This window comes from Mobula hypostoma, chromosome 8, assembly GCF_963921235.1.
Source record: "Mobula hypostoma chromosome 8, sMobHyp1.1, whole genome shotgun sequence".
Taxonomy (NCBI): Eukaryota; Metazoa; Chordata; class Chondrichthyes; order Myliobatiformes; family Myliobatidae; genus Mobula; species Mobula hypostoma.
Window position 1 is genome coordinate 13957673 of NC_086104.1, and position 15563 is coordinate 13973235.

Genomic DNA, 15563 nt, shown 5'->3' on the forward strand with positions numbered 1-15563 from the left:
TGGGAAAAATGTCACTGGCTACCAATTCAATCTATGCCTCTTATCATCTTGTACACCTCAATGAATACACTGTATTTAGTGATTTGGCCTCCATCATTTCAGGGGCAGTCACATGTCGACCAGCCTCATTTTTAAACCACAGCTTCCTAATTTTATAGCTATATCTCTTTGTCTGTGACTCTCCCAGTAAAATATGCTCTGTCCACATTTTCTGTGCAATAGTGTAGTGGCTTTTCTGAGTTCCTCTACATCCAGTGTTCAACTTTTTGAAGAGTTCTTTGCCTTTACTCCTCTAACATGAATTCATCAAATCGAACTATGGGTGATTCAGGCAGGGCAGCAGTGCTCTGGTTTCCTCCCATGTTCTAAAGATGTACGGGTTAGGGCTAGTAATTGTAGGTCCTGACGAAGGGTCTCGGCCCGAAACGTATACTGTACCTCCTCCTGGAGATGCTGCCTGGCCTGCTGCGTTCACCAGCAACTTTGATGTGTGTTAATTGTAGGTTTGCTATGTTAATGCCAGAAGCATGGCAACACTTTGGGCTGCCCAGCACACACACGCGTTGACACAGGCAATGCGCTTAACTGTATGTTTCCATGCTTTGAAGTACATATGAGAAATCAAGTTAACCTTCTTTAATTAAGATAAAGATACAGACTGCTGCGACTGATCTAAAGCCACAGAGAATGTCAGCGGAGAGTGACTCCTATCCTGGGGTCACTGCACCACTTCATGCCCTGAGCTCCTGGAAACACTGCCGTACATAAACAGGAATGCAAATCAAGATCGTTTGTCATTTGATGCACCAAAAGTAAAGATTATAAGACTCAGAAGAAGAATTGGGCCATTTGGTCCATTGAGTCAACTCTGCCATTTGATCATGGTTGATGAATTTCCCCCGGGATCAATAAAGTATGACTATGACTATGACTATGAATTTTCCCTCTCACCCTTCCTCCTGCCTTCTCTCTGTAACCTTTGATGCCCGGTAATGTTGTGGTTAGCATAACACTATTACAGCACTAGTGACACGGGTTCAGGAGCATTAAGTATCTCGGACCTTACCTAAAACCACAAATCTATTTTCAAGTAAAACCCAACTTCTGGAATTACAGTACCAGGAGTAAACACAAAAGAGTAGATCTTGGCTGACTTCCCAGGATTTCACAGGGATGGGGAGTAGAGGTGAGTGATAGTACTGGGTGAGTGGCAGGGGCAAGTCGGGAGTACTTGGAATGCACGTATGTTGGGATGGCGTCTTGCTGCCATGGTAACTGGAAATCTGTCTTAGTTTCCAGAATCTTGTTTTCCCTTCCCAATCATCTTCTCTTATATATTTTCCCCCAGGCTGTTAGACTTCTTAAAACTCTGCTGCCACCCATGTAAATTCTGTCTGAATGCTCTGGCATACCTCCTCTCCTCCCACCACCGCTCCCAAATTCACAGACACACTTTCATCCTGCACCGGTCACTTTTCATCTTTTATTGCTGCTGTCTCACATATTTATACGACTGCTTGTTTTATTATAAAAGTGCCAGTAACATTATACTGTCTGACATAAACCTGCCTCTCACACTTTACGTCAACCTGCCAATCTTCAGCCCATGCCACTCAAGAACTTGTGTTAATATTATTTTATGGCCATGTGTGTTGGATCGTAACTATATGAACTGTGTTCTGCAGCTTGGCCCCAGAGGAACGATGTTTCATTTAGCTGCATGCATATGTATGGTTGAACAACAGAAAACTTGAACTTGCCCTTAAAGTGTAAACCCAACTTGACTGCCTGTAATTAGTCCCCCAGCCATGACCGAAATATCCATGCAAATACTAATTTGATTCCAGTTTGCTTCTTTAGAAAACAGCTCAGAGATCGTTTTCCAACTGGGAGTGCTAACCTACCATATGCAGAGAGAATCCATCTCAGGCACTCTGTGATGGCTGGATATGGTGAAGGTGTATAATCATACACAGAAAGGATATAGGCCTAGCGATTACTGAGTACCCTGGAACCAAGTGATATGGGGATGGGGAGGGGGTGGGGTTGTACGGCAGACTTCAACGGCATCATGAATGCCACTGAATCTTCATTATAAATTATCAGCTCTGCATCAGGCGGCGAGGTGATACGATCTGTGACCAGATCCAGAGCTGAGAGAAGGCAGGACACCCATATACCAAGTCCCAGCAAGCCAGATGACCAGACTATGTAATTTGTTGCCACAGATGGCTGTGGGGGCGAAGTCATTGAGTATATTTAAAGTGGAGGTTAATACGTTCTTGATTAGGGACTTCTTTACCATTTGCTATTTCTAAATTAAATAAACAAATGGTTAATCCAATAATTAAACATACAATACGAATATGGTTTCAATTTCGTACATCTTTTGGCTTGACGCAATTTATTTTATTAAGCCCTATTACGTCTAATTTTTTCTTTCAACCCTCAATTATAGATCAAGCTTTTTCTGTATGGAAAAGGAAGGGTATATTAAACTTTTGTGGTTTATTTTTGGATAACTGTTTCATGTCTTTTGAGCAGTTATCTAATAAATATAATTTGCTTAGATCTCACTTTTTCAGATATTTACAAATTAGAAACTTTTTAAATATTAATTTACCCACATTTGCAACTTCACATCCAATTGATATTACGGAAAAAAATTCTGTTTAAATCCTTTTCAGAAGGGTTTAATAGCATTCATTTATGATTTGATTATGAAAATAAATTCAGGTATATCTGATAAAATTAAGGTTGAATGGGAAAGAGAACTCGAACTTCATTTACCTATAGAAAAATGGGGAAAAAAATTTCAATTAGTTAACATGTCCTCTTTATGTGCTAAACATACATTGATACAATTTAAGGTGGTGCATAGGGCACATATGTCTAAAGACAAATTAGCTCATTTCTATTCACACATAAGCCCAATTTGTGATAGATGCCACTCTGAAGTTGCTTCCTAGACTCACATGTTTTGGTCTTGCCCTTTCTTGCATAAATATTGGAAAGATATCTTTGATATTATTTCTACTGTTTTGCGTATTAATTTACAACCACACCCTGTTACTTTAATTTTTGGGTTACCAATGATGGAAGATAGCTAGTTATCCCCTTCAGCCTGTCGGATGATTGCTTTTTTAACAGTAATGGCTAGAAAATTTATCTTATTGAACTGGAAAGGGGTCAATCCCCCGACTATATTTCAATGGTTTTCTCAAACTATACCTTGTTTAAATTTAGAGAAAATTAGAAGTGGCACCTCCGACCCTTCGATTAAATTTGAAGAAACTTGGGGACCATTTATACAACATTTCCATGTGACGTAGTTTGACCTTTTCGAATCCTTTTTTTTAAACTTAAATACACGGATAGAGGAGTGGAGTTAACGACATTAATAACTCTATCCAATGTAATATGTTACCCTGTCTTTTTTTTCTATAGTTCTGTTTTTTTTTAGTTTTATTTAGTTTAGGTTAATTTTTTTTCTTTTCTAATTTGTTTTTTTTAGATTTTTTTTCTCATTTATCCCTCTATCATGTTCATCTATATTTAGAGTTTGGGAAGTTTTATACATCTGTATCATTACCAATGCTATATTTGTAATGTCAATTATTAATAATGTAACAAGTAGCTAGCCATCTGGGCACAAGGTGGGGTCTGATCAGCCCCGGCTGGGTCACCTGGAGGAGGTTGTATGATGTTGAAAGACCCGAAACACCCGATGATTCCAGGAACATCACTGAAGATGTGTCCAGAAGCATCCGTAGATGTATGTACATAACTATTATTACCAATGCTATATTTGTAATGTCAATTATTAATAATGTAATCGCAATCTCTGTTCATTAATATTGTTATGTTTATAATTTTGAAAATGAACAAAAAGATTGGAAAATAATAGGTTCTTGATTGATAGGGGCTTAGTTTCGCTTGGAGATACAGTACAGTAACAGTCTCCTCTGAGCTTACGAGCTCACCCAATTACAACCATGGATTTTACTTGGATTTTCAGAAGTTGTTTGATAAGGTGTCACACATGAGGCTGCTTAACAAGATAAAGTCTTATGGTGTTACAGGAAAGATACTGGCATGGATAGCAGAAAGGCTGACAGGCAGGAGGCAGCAAGTGGGAATAAAAGGGGCCTTTTCTAGTTGGCAGCCAGGGGCTGGTGGTGTTCCTCAGGGGTCAGTATTGGGACCACATTTTTCACGTTGTTTGTCAATGATTTAGATAATGGAATTAATGGCTTTGTGGCAAAGTTTGTGAATGATACGAAGATAGGTGGAGGGGTAGGTAGTGCTGAGGAAGCAATGTGATTGCAGCAGGACTTAGACAAATTGGAAGAATGGGCAAAAAAGTGGCAGATGGAATACAGTGTTGGGAAATGCATTTTAGTAAAAGGAACAATAGTGTGGACTATTATCCATTTGAGGAGAAGGTTCAAACATCAGAGGTGCAGAGGGACTTAGGAGTCCTCGTGCATGACTCGCAGAAGGTTTACCTACAGGTTGAGTCTGTGGTAAAGAAGGCAAATGCAACTTGGCATTTATCTTAAGGGGAATAGAATATAAAAAAAACAAGAAGATAATGCTGAGCCTTTAGAAGACATTAGTCAGGCTGCACTTAGAGTATTGTCAACAGTTTTGGGCCCCATATCTCAGAAAGGATGTGTTATCATTGGAAAGAGTGCAAAGGAGGTTCACAAGTTTGATTCCGGGAATGAAGGGGTTAACATATGTGGAGCATTTGACAGCTTTGCACCTGTACTCACCGGAATTTAGAAGAATGTGGGGGGATCTCATTGAAACCCATGGAATGCTAAAAGGACTAGATAGGGTGCATGTGGAGAGGATGTTTCCTATGGTGGGGGTATCCAGAACTAGAGGGCACAGCCTCAAAATTGAGGGGAGACCTTTTAGAACAGCAGTAAGGAGGAATTTTTTTTTTAGCCAGAGATTAGTAAACCAGTGGAATGCTCTGCCACAGACTATGGTGGAGGCCAAGTCCGTGGGTATACTTAAGGTGGAAGTTGGTAGTTTCCTGCCATGTCAAAGGACATGGCAAGAGGGCAGGTGTATGGGGTTGAGTGGGATCCGGGATTGGCCATGATGGAATAGTGGAGCAGACTCGATGGGCTGAATGGCCTAATTCTGCTCCTATGTCTTATGGTCTTAAGTGCCCATTAACCTACTGACTTGTACCATTTTGTAATGTGGGAAGAAGCTGGAGCACCCAGAGGAAACACAATGTAGTCACACTCTTATAAACAATGGTGGAATTAAACCCGGGTCTGGTGCTGCAATAACGTTACACTAACCACTATGCTACTAGGCAACAAAGTTACAGGGAGAAGGCAGAAGGATAGCATGAGATGGGAAATACATTAGCCTTGATCAAATAATCTACCACAGCAACAACCTCTCACTCAATGTCAGCAAGACCAAGGGGCTGATTACTGACTTCAGGAGGAGGAAAACAGAGGCCCAGCAGCCAGTACTCATTGGGAGGATCAGAGTTGGAGAGGGTCAGTAACTTTAAATTCTTCGGTGTCATCAATTCAGAGGATCTGTAATGGGCCCAGCACATAAGAAGAATTATGAAGAAAACATGGCAGCATCTCTACTTCCTTAGCGCTTTGCAAAGATTCAGCATGACATCTAAAACTTTGACAACTTCTATAGATATGTGGTGGAGAGTATATTGACTGGTTTTATCACAACCTCATGTAGAAATACCAAAGCCCTTGAACCGAAAAGCTTACAAAAAGTAGCATATACGGCCCAGTCCATCACGGGTAAAGCCCTCCTTACATTGAGCACGTCTCCATGGAGCATTGTCGGCAGAAAGCAGCATCCATCATCAGAGACCCTCACCGCCCAGGTCATGCACTCTTCTTGCTGCTGCTATCAGGAGGAAGGTAGAGGAGCTTCAGGACCCACACCAGCGGGTAAGAACAGTTATTATCCTTCAGCCATCAGGCTCCTGAACCACTGGGGATAACCTCACTCATCTTCACTTACCCCATCACTGAACTGTTCCCACAAACTATGGACTCACTTTCAAGGACTCTTCATCTCATGCTCTTGATAGTTATTGCTTATTTGTTTATTATTATTAATATTTATTTTTATTTTTATTTTGTACTGTATTTGCACAGCTTTTTGCCTTTCGCGCATTGGTTGCTTGCCCATCTTGTTGGGTGCGTTCTTTCATTAATTCTATTCTGTTTCTTGGATTTACTGAATACGCTCACAAGAAAACAAATCTCAGGGTTGTATATAGTGACATATATGTATTCTGATAATAAATTTTCTTTAAACTTTGAACTTTGAATGGCAGAATTGACTCAAAGACTCAGACTGTCTAAATCTGCTCTAAGCGATATGATCTTATGGTCTTACATTTGATGGGAAAAAGTGCATTGAATGCCAAATGGTTTTCATTGGCATTTCTGTTCCTGTACAGCGGTGTTTTCAGAAGCTCAGAGAAGTGAAGTGGTGCAGCGACTGCAGGGTAGGAGTCACTCTCCAGCGACTCTGCTCAGTGTAATAAGTTAGGCCTCAGCTGCCAACCTCAGCAGGTTGAGCATCTGTGGAGGTGATTTCCGCTGATGCTGGTGGAAAGAACTTCAGAGGAAAGGAACCATATTCTGACATTTTTAGCTTTACCTATCAAGCATGAACCCCTCAGCAAGCATCAGATTGTCACCTCATTGTCGTTTGTGGGACGGTGCTGTGCGCAAATCTGCACTTCTTGCTTACAACAGCGGCCATGTGTTTTTTAACACTAGATCACTATTCTTGCACTCTTTTTGCACTACTTATTGAATTACACATAAATACTGTATTTCTTATATAGTATATTTTATGTCCTGCACTGTACTGCAGCTGCAAAACAACAAATTTCACCACATATAATACCATAAGATATCAGAGCAGAATTGGGCTATTCAGCCCAAAAAGTCTGCTCCATCATTCCATCATGGCTGATCTATTGTTCTTCTCAACCCCATTCTCCTACCTTCTCCCTGTAACCTTTGATTTCCTGACTAATCAAGAACCTGTCAACCTCTGCTTTAAATATACTTAACAACCTGGTCTCCACAGCTGTCCGTGGCAATGAATTCTATAGATTCACTATCTTCTGGCTAAAGAAATCCCTCCTCATCTTTCTTCTGAATGGGCTTCCCTTTAGTCTGAGGCTGTGCCCTTTGGTCCCAGACTCAACCACTATAGGAAACATCCTCTTCATATCTCTATCTTCATATTGTCCACAAACGTGACTACAAAGCCACCAGTTGTGTTCTCCAAATCATTCACATATAACGTGAAAGGAAGTGGTCCCAACACTGACCCTTGTGGAACATCACTCACCACCAACAGCCAACCAGGAAAGGCTACCTTTTTTCTGTCTCTTTGCCTCCTGTCATTCATCTTCTATCCATGCTAGTATCTTTCCTGTAATACCATGGGCTCTTATCTTGCTAAGCAGCCTCATGTGCAGACCCTTGTCAAACACCTTCTGAAAATCCAAGTAAATGACATCTACTGACTCTCCTTTGTCCATCTTACCTGTAATTTCCTCAAAGGATTCCAACAGATTAGTCAGGCAAAAGATCCCCTTGCTGACTGTGGCCTATTTTATCATATGTCTTCATGTACCCCAAAATCTCATCCTTAATAATGGACTCCAACATCTTCCCAACCACAGAAGTCAGTCAGACTAACTGGCTTATAATTTCCTTTCTTCTACCTCCCTCCCTTCTAAAAGAGTGGAGTGACGTTTGCAATTTTCCAGAACTATTCCAGAAACTAGTGATTCTGGAAAGATCATTACTAATGCCTCCACAATCTCTTCAGCTACCTCCTTCAGAACCCTGGCTTGTAGTCCATCTACCTTCAGACCTTTCAGCTTCCAAAACACCTTCTCCTTGGTAACAACAACTACACTCACTTCTGTCCCCTGACACTCTCGACACAGGCCAGAAGTGAGTGTTATCACTGACACAGAGTACCGTGCATCTGCCTTAGGCAGGCACACGTACATATGTTAGGGTGCCTAAGATTTTTCCACAGTACTGTAGTAATTTTACGCATTGCACTGTACTGCTGCCGCTAAAAACAACTAATTTCATGACTTATGTGAGTGATGATAAATCTGATTCTGATACGGGTCGCTATTGTGGGCTGAGAGTGGGAAGGGGGCAGGGTGAGGGGAAACAGGGTTGGGAAAAGGGGAAGGGAGAAAGGAGGGAGTCTGAAGCACCAGAGAGACATTCTGTAATGATCAATAAACCAATTGTTTGGAATCAAATTACCTTGCCTGGTGTCTCAGGGCTGGGTGTGTCTGCACCCACACCACCTCCTGCCCCTGGCACTCCTCCTCTGCCACCAGTCCCACACCCCTCCCGTGGCATTCCACCCTCACAATCTCAAACATCTTTTGCTCCCACCAGATTTACAGACTTGCTCTCTGCTCCACGTAGACAAATACAGTACTGTGCAAACCTCTTAGGCGCCCTCACGATCTATACGTGCCTAAGACTTGCAGAGTACTGTATGTCAGTGATAGTAAACCTGATTCCGATTGGCTGGGGTGCTTCGTGCAAGGTTATGAGGTTGTGAAAGGTGCTACGTCAATGCACGTTCATTCTTCAGTAGGAAGAAGCTGTTCAAATTGAAAGTGTGTGTGGAATGAACAACAGCAGCAGATGGTGGAATGCAGAAACCATTCCACCACCGAGGCAAACCAAAGGGTGAAACAAGAATTCATTCACAGAGGAGCAATGAAAGTCACCTTCATGGGTGGATTAAATTCTGTGCTTTATTGTTTCCTACTCAATACTGTACTCTTACTAAAGTGCTCGATTCATGTAAGCAAATTGCAATGAAAGGAAATACTGAATAATTTGTACAAATATTAAAATACAGGGCAACCAGCCTTGGCCTTGCAGACTGTAGTGAATAGCCCACAAAAACTCATACATGTAGAAGAGGCCAAGAATATTTAATACTGTAAAGAATTAAATTGAGGAGATATTTGCTGCTTTAGTGGATTTAGATTTGACAGCAATCTGCATTTGTTCCATTCTGCAACATTCAGAGTGTATCCTAACTGGATGTGTCACATCCTGGTATGGAAACTCCAATACCCAGGACTGGAAAAGTCTACAGAGAGTAGTGAATACAGCCCAGTCTTTCTCAGGCAAAGCTCTCCCCGCCATTGAGCACACTTACATGGGGCATTGCTACAAGAAAGCAGCGTCCATCATCAAGGAACCCCCTCATCCGGGCCATGCTCTCTTCTCGCTACTACCATCAGGCAGCAGGTACAGGAGCCTCAGGTCCCACACCAGCAGGTTACGGAAGCGATGTCAGGCTCGTGAACCCTTATAATGCCTTCCTGTCCGCCACAGTGCAGCTTCCATACTGTTTATTGACGCAGCATGTTAGGATGCTCCCTACTGTGGTCGTGTGTGTTAATGTCCACAGTCGGGCTCTACCTCAGGAAAGTAGAGGTGTTGGTGAGTTTCCCTAACTATGTAGGATGTGTTCTGGGAGCACGAGAGATTGTGTGAGCTGTGCACCCCCAGGAGTGTGAAGCTGCTGTCTGCCAATGAGGGGTGTGAGTGGTGCCACATACAGTATGTCGTGAAATGCGGTAGCAGTACAGTGCAAGACATCAAAACATACTTCTGTATGAGTTATCAAAAAAAAAGTGCAAGTATGAATAGAGTGGTTGTGTCAGGCATCAGAAATCTGAAGGCAGTCAGGAACAGGCTATACCTAAAACATTGAGTGTCATCTTCACCTCCTGTAGGTCCTCCCTGATGGTGGTAACGAAATTACAGACCTGTCTCATTCAGTTGGATACCTGTTGGTGATCTATAGTAATAACATAACTCACTGTCTAATTTCTGCTTGATAACATTCCAGTGAAGAGCCTCAGAGCATCAAACTAGAATGATTTTTATTTATTTTTTTATTGCGACACAGCACGGAATCGGCCCTTCCGACCCATTGAGTCGCACCTCAGATTTAACCCTAGCCTAATCATGGGACAACTTACAATGACCAATTAACCTTCCTACTAGACTGTGGGAGGAAACCAGAGCACCCGGAGGAAATCCACACATTCACGGTAAGAATGTACAAACTTCTTACAGACGGTGGCGGGAATTGAACCAGGGTCACCGTCACTGTAAAACCATTGTGCTAACCACTACGCTGTCGATGCCGCTGCACTGTCAGTAAGACGTTCAAAATCCAAAGCCCTCCTTGTCGATGAGCAATTGGCAAGGACAGAGAGGAGGCAGGGGGAATCGATAATTTTTTATTAGCCATGGGTATTAAGGGCTATAGAAATAAGACAGGTAGATTGAGTTTAGATACAGTTCACAACAATTTAATTAAACAGGGGAAGAGACTCGAGGGGCTTAGTTACTTATCCTAGTCCCTGTGAAACAACTGAAGAGAAACTGCAGCCACACCAGTCAAAATTGCAAAAGCAATGGGCTGGAGACATCTTCCTATTTATAAAAGATGGGAGGGGGCACAGCAGGTAAGGGAGAAGGATTATTTGTTGTCAAGGAATTACCATGAACCGAAACAGCTATAAATCACATTGTGCATACAAATTCAACCTGCATTGGAATTTATGGCTGTCCCTTGTGATGTGACCTCAACTATAAACTCCCTTTATTGCTCCACTGATCAATACCCTACCATATAGTCTACGACTGCCTCCGTACCAAGTCAATGTTGTTATTTGTCACCACAAGTATCCAAGCAAACATGGGTTAGCACACCAGCATTTCTTCTGCACACCAGTGCAACATATTCCTCTATAAGAACAGTAACAGACTAGACATCTACTCTGATGCAAAGACACTGCGGTACACCCATAAACTAAATTTACTTTATCAGTTAGATAATCTCCAAGCATGCTCTGCGAAGCCAAGAAGGGGTGTGCCCCAGCAAGATTTGAAATGGAGTCTCCTGTTTCCCGATGAGAAGAATCAGACACTCAAGGGGCAGCACAGTAGCATGGTGGTTTCCACAATTCTTCACAGCTCGGGCGACCAGGGTTCAATTCCCGCCACTGCCTGTAAGGAGCTTGTATGTTCTTCCTGTCACACCGTGGGTTTCCGCCAGGTGCTCCGGGTTCCTCCCACAGTCCAAAGACGTACCGGTTCGTAGGTTAATTGCTGATCGTAAATTGTCTTGCGATTAGGCTGGGGTTAAATTGGGGGATGCTGGGCGGTCTGGCTCAAGGGGCAGGAAGGGCTATTCCGTGTTTTATCTCAATGAAGAAATAAATAACTCACTCTTTTCTTGTGCTCCCTGAAGAACAAGAGAATGGGGATGGGAGCGGGGGTGGGGGGTGGTGATGTCGCCTGGTGAGACACCTGATTATATCATTCAGCTACAGCTTAAAATCAGTGCTCTTGTCGGCCAAGGTAAATATTGCATTTTCACAGCACCTTAAAAATACCAAGTGCCTCCCTGGATGATGTTCAGCTGTTCAAGAGCTGTTGAGATTGCAGTCAACCAGGAAATTGGAGAGTATTCCTTCATGCTCCTGACTTTTATGTTGTTGGTGGAAAGGTTTTTGAGATGTCAGGATATGAGTCACTCGCTGAAGAATAGTTTGCTTTTCCTCTTTTAAACATGGCTGCTTCGGCCAATGGTAAATCCCAGAACGGTTGGGGTTAGTTGCGGAAAAGCAGTCAGGAAACATGCCAGGCAAAACTTGTTCAAAGGCATAACGTCACATAACTAGAGCAACACACACAAAATGCTGGAGGAACTCAGCAGTATCTATGGAAAAGAATAAACAGTCATCGTTTCAGGCTGAAACCCTTCTTCAGGACTGAGAAGGAAGTGGGAAGATGCCAGAGGTGGGGGGAGGGGAAAGAGGCTAGCTGGAAGCTGAAAGGATCGACACATTGGAATAGGAATGGGAATCGGAATTAAAATGTTTGGCCATAATATTGCAAATTGGGACACAGGAGAAGATTAAGGGAGGAGAGAGAGGCAGCGGGTTGAGGAAGTTCCAGAGGGATGAACTCAACTGGTTATGAATACATCCAACACTGCCAGAAGCCAGGGAAGGGTTGGAACTGCCTGAGATGCTGGAATCAGAGGAGCAAAATATGGTCGGAGGGAATCAAGGAATGTGGTAAGGAGGGAAAACATGACGATATCTATCCCCACTCAAACACCACATGACTCCACAAACTGCAGTTTCAGACATAGCTCATCCAGCAGGTGTGGCTGTCAAACCCCACAGGCAAAGCTCTCTCTGTCTTGCATCACCTAACACTTCACTTCCAAACTGAACAGGCTCCCACTGTAAAAGACTTAAATGCATATCCCAGGCTCCTGAAGAAGCCACCGGCTTGCAGACTCGCTGGTTATCGTCACCGCATCCCCAAAAACACCACCACCAGGTTAGTACAGCTATCACCAGAACAAGGTTACTTTCTACACTCAGTGGCCACTTTATTAACTACCTCCTGTGCCAAATGAAGAGGTCACTGAGTGTGTGTTCATGGTTTTCTGCTGCTGTAGCCCGTCCCCTTCAAAGTTCAATGGGGTGTGCATTCAAAGATGGTCTTTTGCACACCACCGTTGTAACTCATTACTTGAAATACTTTCCCCTTTCTGTCAGCTTGAACCAGTCCAGCCTGACCTCTGACCTTTCTCATTATTAACAAGGTGTTTTCGCTCACAGAACTGCCACTCACTGGATGCTTTTTTTGTTTTTTCACCCCATTCTCTGTCAACCCTGGAGACTGTTGTGTGCGAAAATCCCAGCAGATCACCAGTTTCTGAGATACTCAGTCCACCCCATCTGGCACGAACAATTATTCCACGGTCATAGTCACATAGAACACATTTCTCCCCCCATTCCAACAATTTGTCTGAACAACTGAACTAATAGACCATGTCTGCATGCTTTTATACATTGAGTTGTTGCCACGTGATTGGCTGATTAGATATTTGCATTAATGAGCAGGCGTACCTAACAAAATGGCCACTGGGATAAAGATAAAGGGTCCAGACCAATTAAAAGGGGAATTCTGGAGGTAGGCTGCATGTCCGATATTGGTTCATGCTATAATGCTACTAGCCAAGGTGACATTTTTCAATCAATGTGACCAGACTTAACACTTTAAAATGCCATTACAATCAGATCTTACGATGAACAGTGAGCCTCTGCAAGTCTATTAAGGCCACATCATTTCTAAGATAGCATCCCATCAATAATAGTAATGTCACTGATCAATTGTTCAATTAACCTCACAACATCAATAAGTGGCTCCAACTTTAATAAGCTAAATTTAAAAACAAATTGATCACTGGAGTAGATTGATCAGATCACAGGGAGTGTGGGATAGGACCAAATCCAGTAAATACCAAAACTGCGAAATTATCAAATTATTAAATTACAAATTACTAAATACAAATGACTAAAACTACTAAAGATGCTGCCTGACCTGCTGAGCTCCTCCAGCAGATTGTGTGTATTGCTCTAGATTTCCAGCATCTGCAGTACCTCTTGTGTCTATAACACCAAAACTAAAATTGATTTGCCACAAAAGAAGCCGTAACTCATCATTCTCACTGACAAAATTCATAATAAGAGTACAAGATATAGGAACAGAATTAGGCATTCGGCCCATCAAATCTACTCCACCATTCCTTCACGGCTGATTTATTATCCCACTCCATTTCCATTCTCCTGCCTTTCCCCCATAATCTTTGATATCCTTACTAATCAAGGACCTACCAAGCTTCACCTTAAATATACCCAACGACTTGGTCATCACAGCCATCTATAGCAGCGAATTCCACAGATTCACCACACTCCAGCAAAAGAAATTCCTCCTCATCTTATTCAAAAAGGTGGTCCTGCTATTCTGATGCTGGCCCCTCTGGTCCTAAACTCCCTCACGAGAGAAAACATCCCCTCCAAGTCCACTCTATCTAGGCCTTTCAATATTTGATACGTTTTATAGACTAGGCAGGTGAGAGGAAGGACTTCTGAGGAGTCTCAAACTGGGGGCACAGTTTGATAATAAGGTGTAGCCTGGTTATGACTGAGATGTGGAGAAATGTCTTCACTGAAAATTTAGAAATCCCTCTGCTAGTGCACCATGTCAAACAGAGATGGATAGATTCTGACATATCACAGGACGTAATGGAGTGTTGGAATATGGTGCTGAGGGAGAACTTACCTACCCCTCACTTGGCTTTATCTATTATCTTCCAGCTTGTACTCCTTCCCCTCCTCATATTCCTGCTTCTGCCCCATTCTTTCCAGTCCTGATGAAGGGTATCAGCCCGAAACATCGACTGTTTATTCACTTCCATATAAGCTCCTGACCTGCTGAGTTCCTCCAGCATTTTGTGTGTTTTACTGAGGTAGAAGTTCAGCCATGATCTTGTTGAATGGGCATCTCCACGGTACATTAAGCGAACAGCATTGACAAGAATGTCTGCCACCCTGCCAATTTTTTTTTCTTTCTTCTACCTTCTGAGAGAAGATACAGTAGCTTGAAAGACTTGACAACCAGGCTCAAGAACAGCTTCTTCCCCACTGCTGTCAGACTTCTGAACCCATCACCTCTTTCTCATCCCCTTCCTAGTGGAGCTGCCATACCTGCAAACCCTTAATTGTACCTTTTCTGTTATTATCATTTTAACAATACCTTTTGCACCCCCACACCTCCACCATTCTGTTCTTCAGCGCTCATCACTGTGTTTATTGTTACATTTACCATTACCAGTGTTTACGGTTTACTTCACGCCAGCAAGGAATTTATTTATACCTTGGTGTATCTGACAGTAGTCCTGGTGGAGAGTCTCGGCCTGAAAGGTTGACGGTTTATTCCTCCGCATAGATGCTGCCTGACCGGCTGAGTTCCTCCAGTATTTTGTGTGTCTTACTCGGATTTCCAACATCTGCAGGATCTCTTGTGTACATAACAGTACGACTGAGAGTGCGTCGAAGTGGCGGGGCCCGAGTCCAAGAGGGAGGAACGACCCGCAGTTAGGGCGCATTAAGCGCTGGACCAGATTGAAAAGGTCAAGGTGTTGGCGCTGGAGGCAAGGGGTGGGCTCGCTGCTCTCTGAGGTTTACTCATCTCTCCACTGAACTGAGGCTGTGGTCTGCGACTAATAGGCTCCTGGATCGGCTCAGACTGGCTTTGTGGCTGTGGACTCACTTTCATGAACTTCAGTTCTGAATGTAATTCGCTTACTTTTACTGATTGCACAATTTTTTTTCTGCACACTGGGAGTTTGACAGTCTTTTTAAAATTGGTTCTATTGGGTTTTCTTGTATTGTGGCTGCCTGTAAGGAGACAAATCTCAAGGTATATACAGTATACATACCTTGATAACAAATATTCTTGAATTTTAAACTTGGATAGTAAACTGATCTGATCAGAATGGTGTAGTGGGTCTAAGTAGCCAGATTGCTTAGTTTTTACTCCCTTTATATTGTTACATAGACACTAAAAACATAGTCAGTGGCCACTTTATTTGTT

The 15563-nt window shown here is 42.7% G+C and overlaps 1 protein-coding gene across 4 annotated transcripts in view; it reads right to left on the reverse strand.

The window, feature by feature from the left end:
• Window positions 1-15563, reverse strand: part of smyd3 (SET and MYND domain containing 3) — a 1006799-nt gene that overhangs the window by 311086 nt on the left and 680150 nt on the right. The window contains exon 1 of one of the 4 annotated variants that reach the window (XM_063055478.1): window positions 5818-5881. The exons of the other annotated variants lie outside the window; for them this stretch is intronic. Within the exon in view, the coding sequence (XP_062911548.1) occupies window positions 5818-5841 (24 nt within the window). The 5' untranslated portion in view covers window positions 5842-5881. Of the gene's footprint in view, window positions 1-5817; window positions 5882-15563 lie in introns of those variants that run through there. 4 annotated transcript variants of the gene reach the window in all.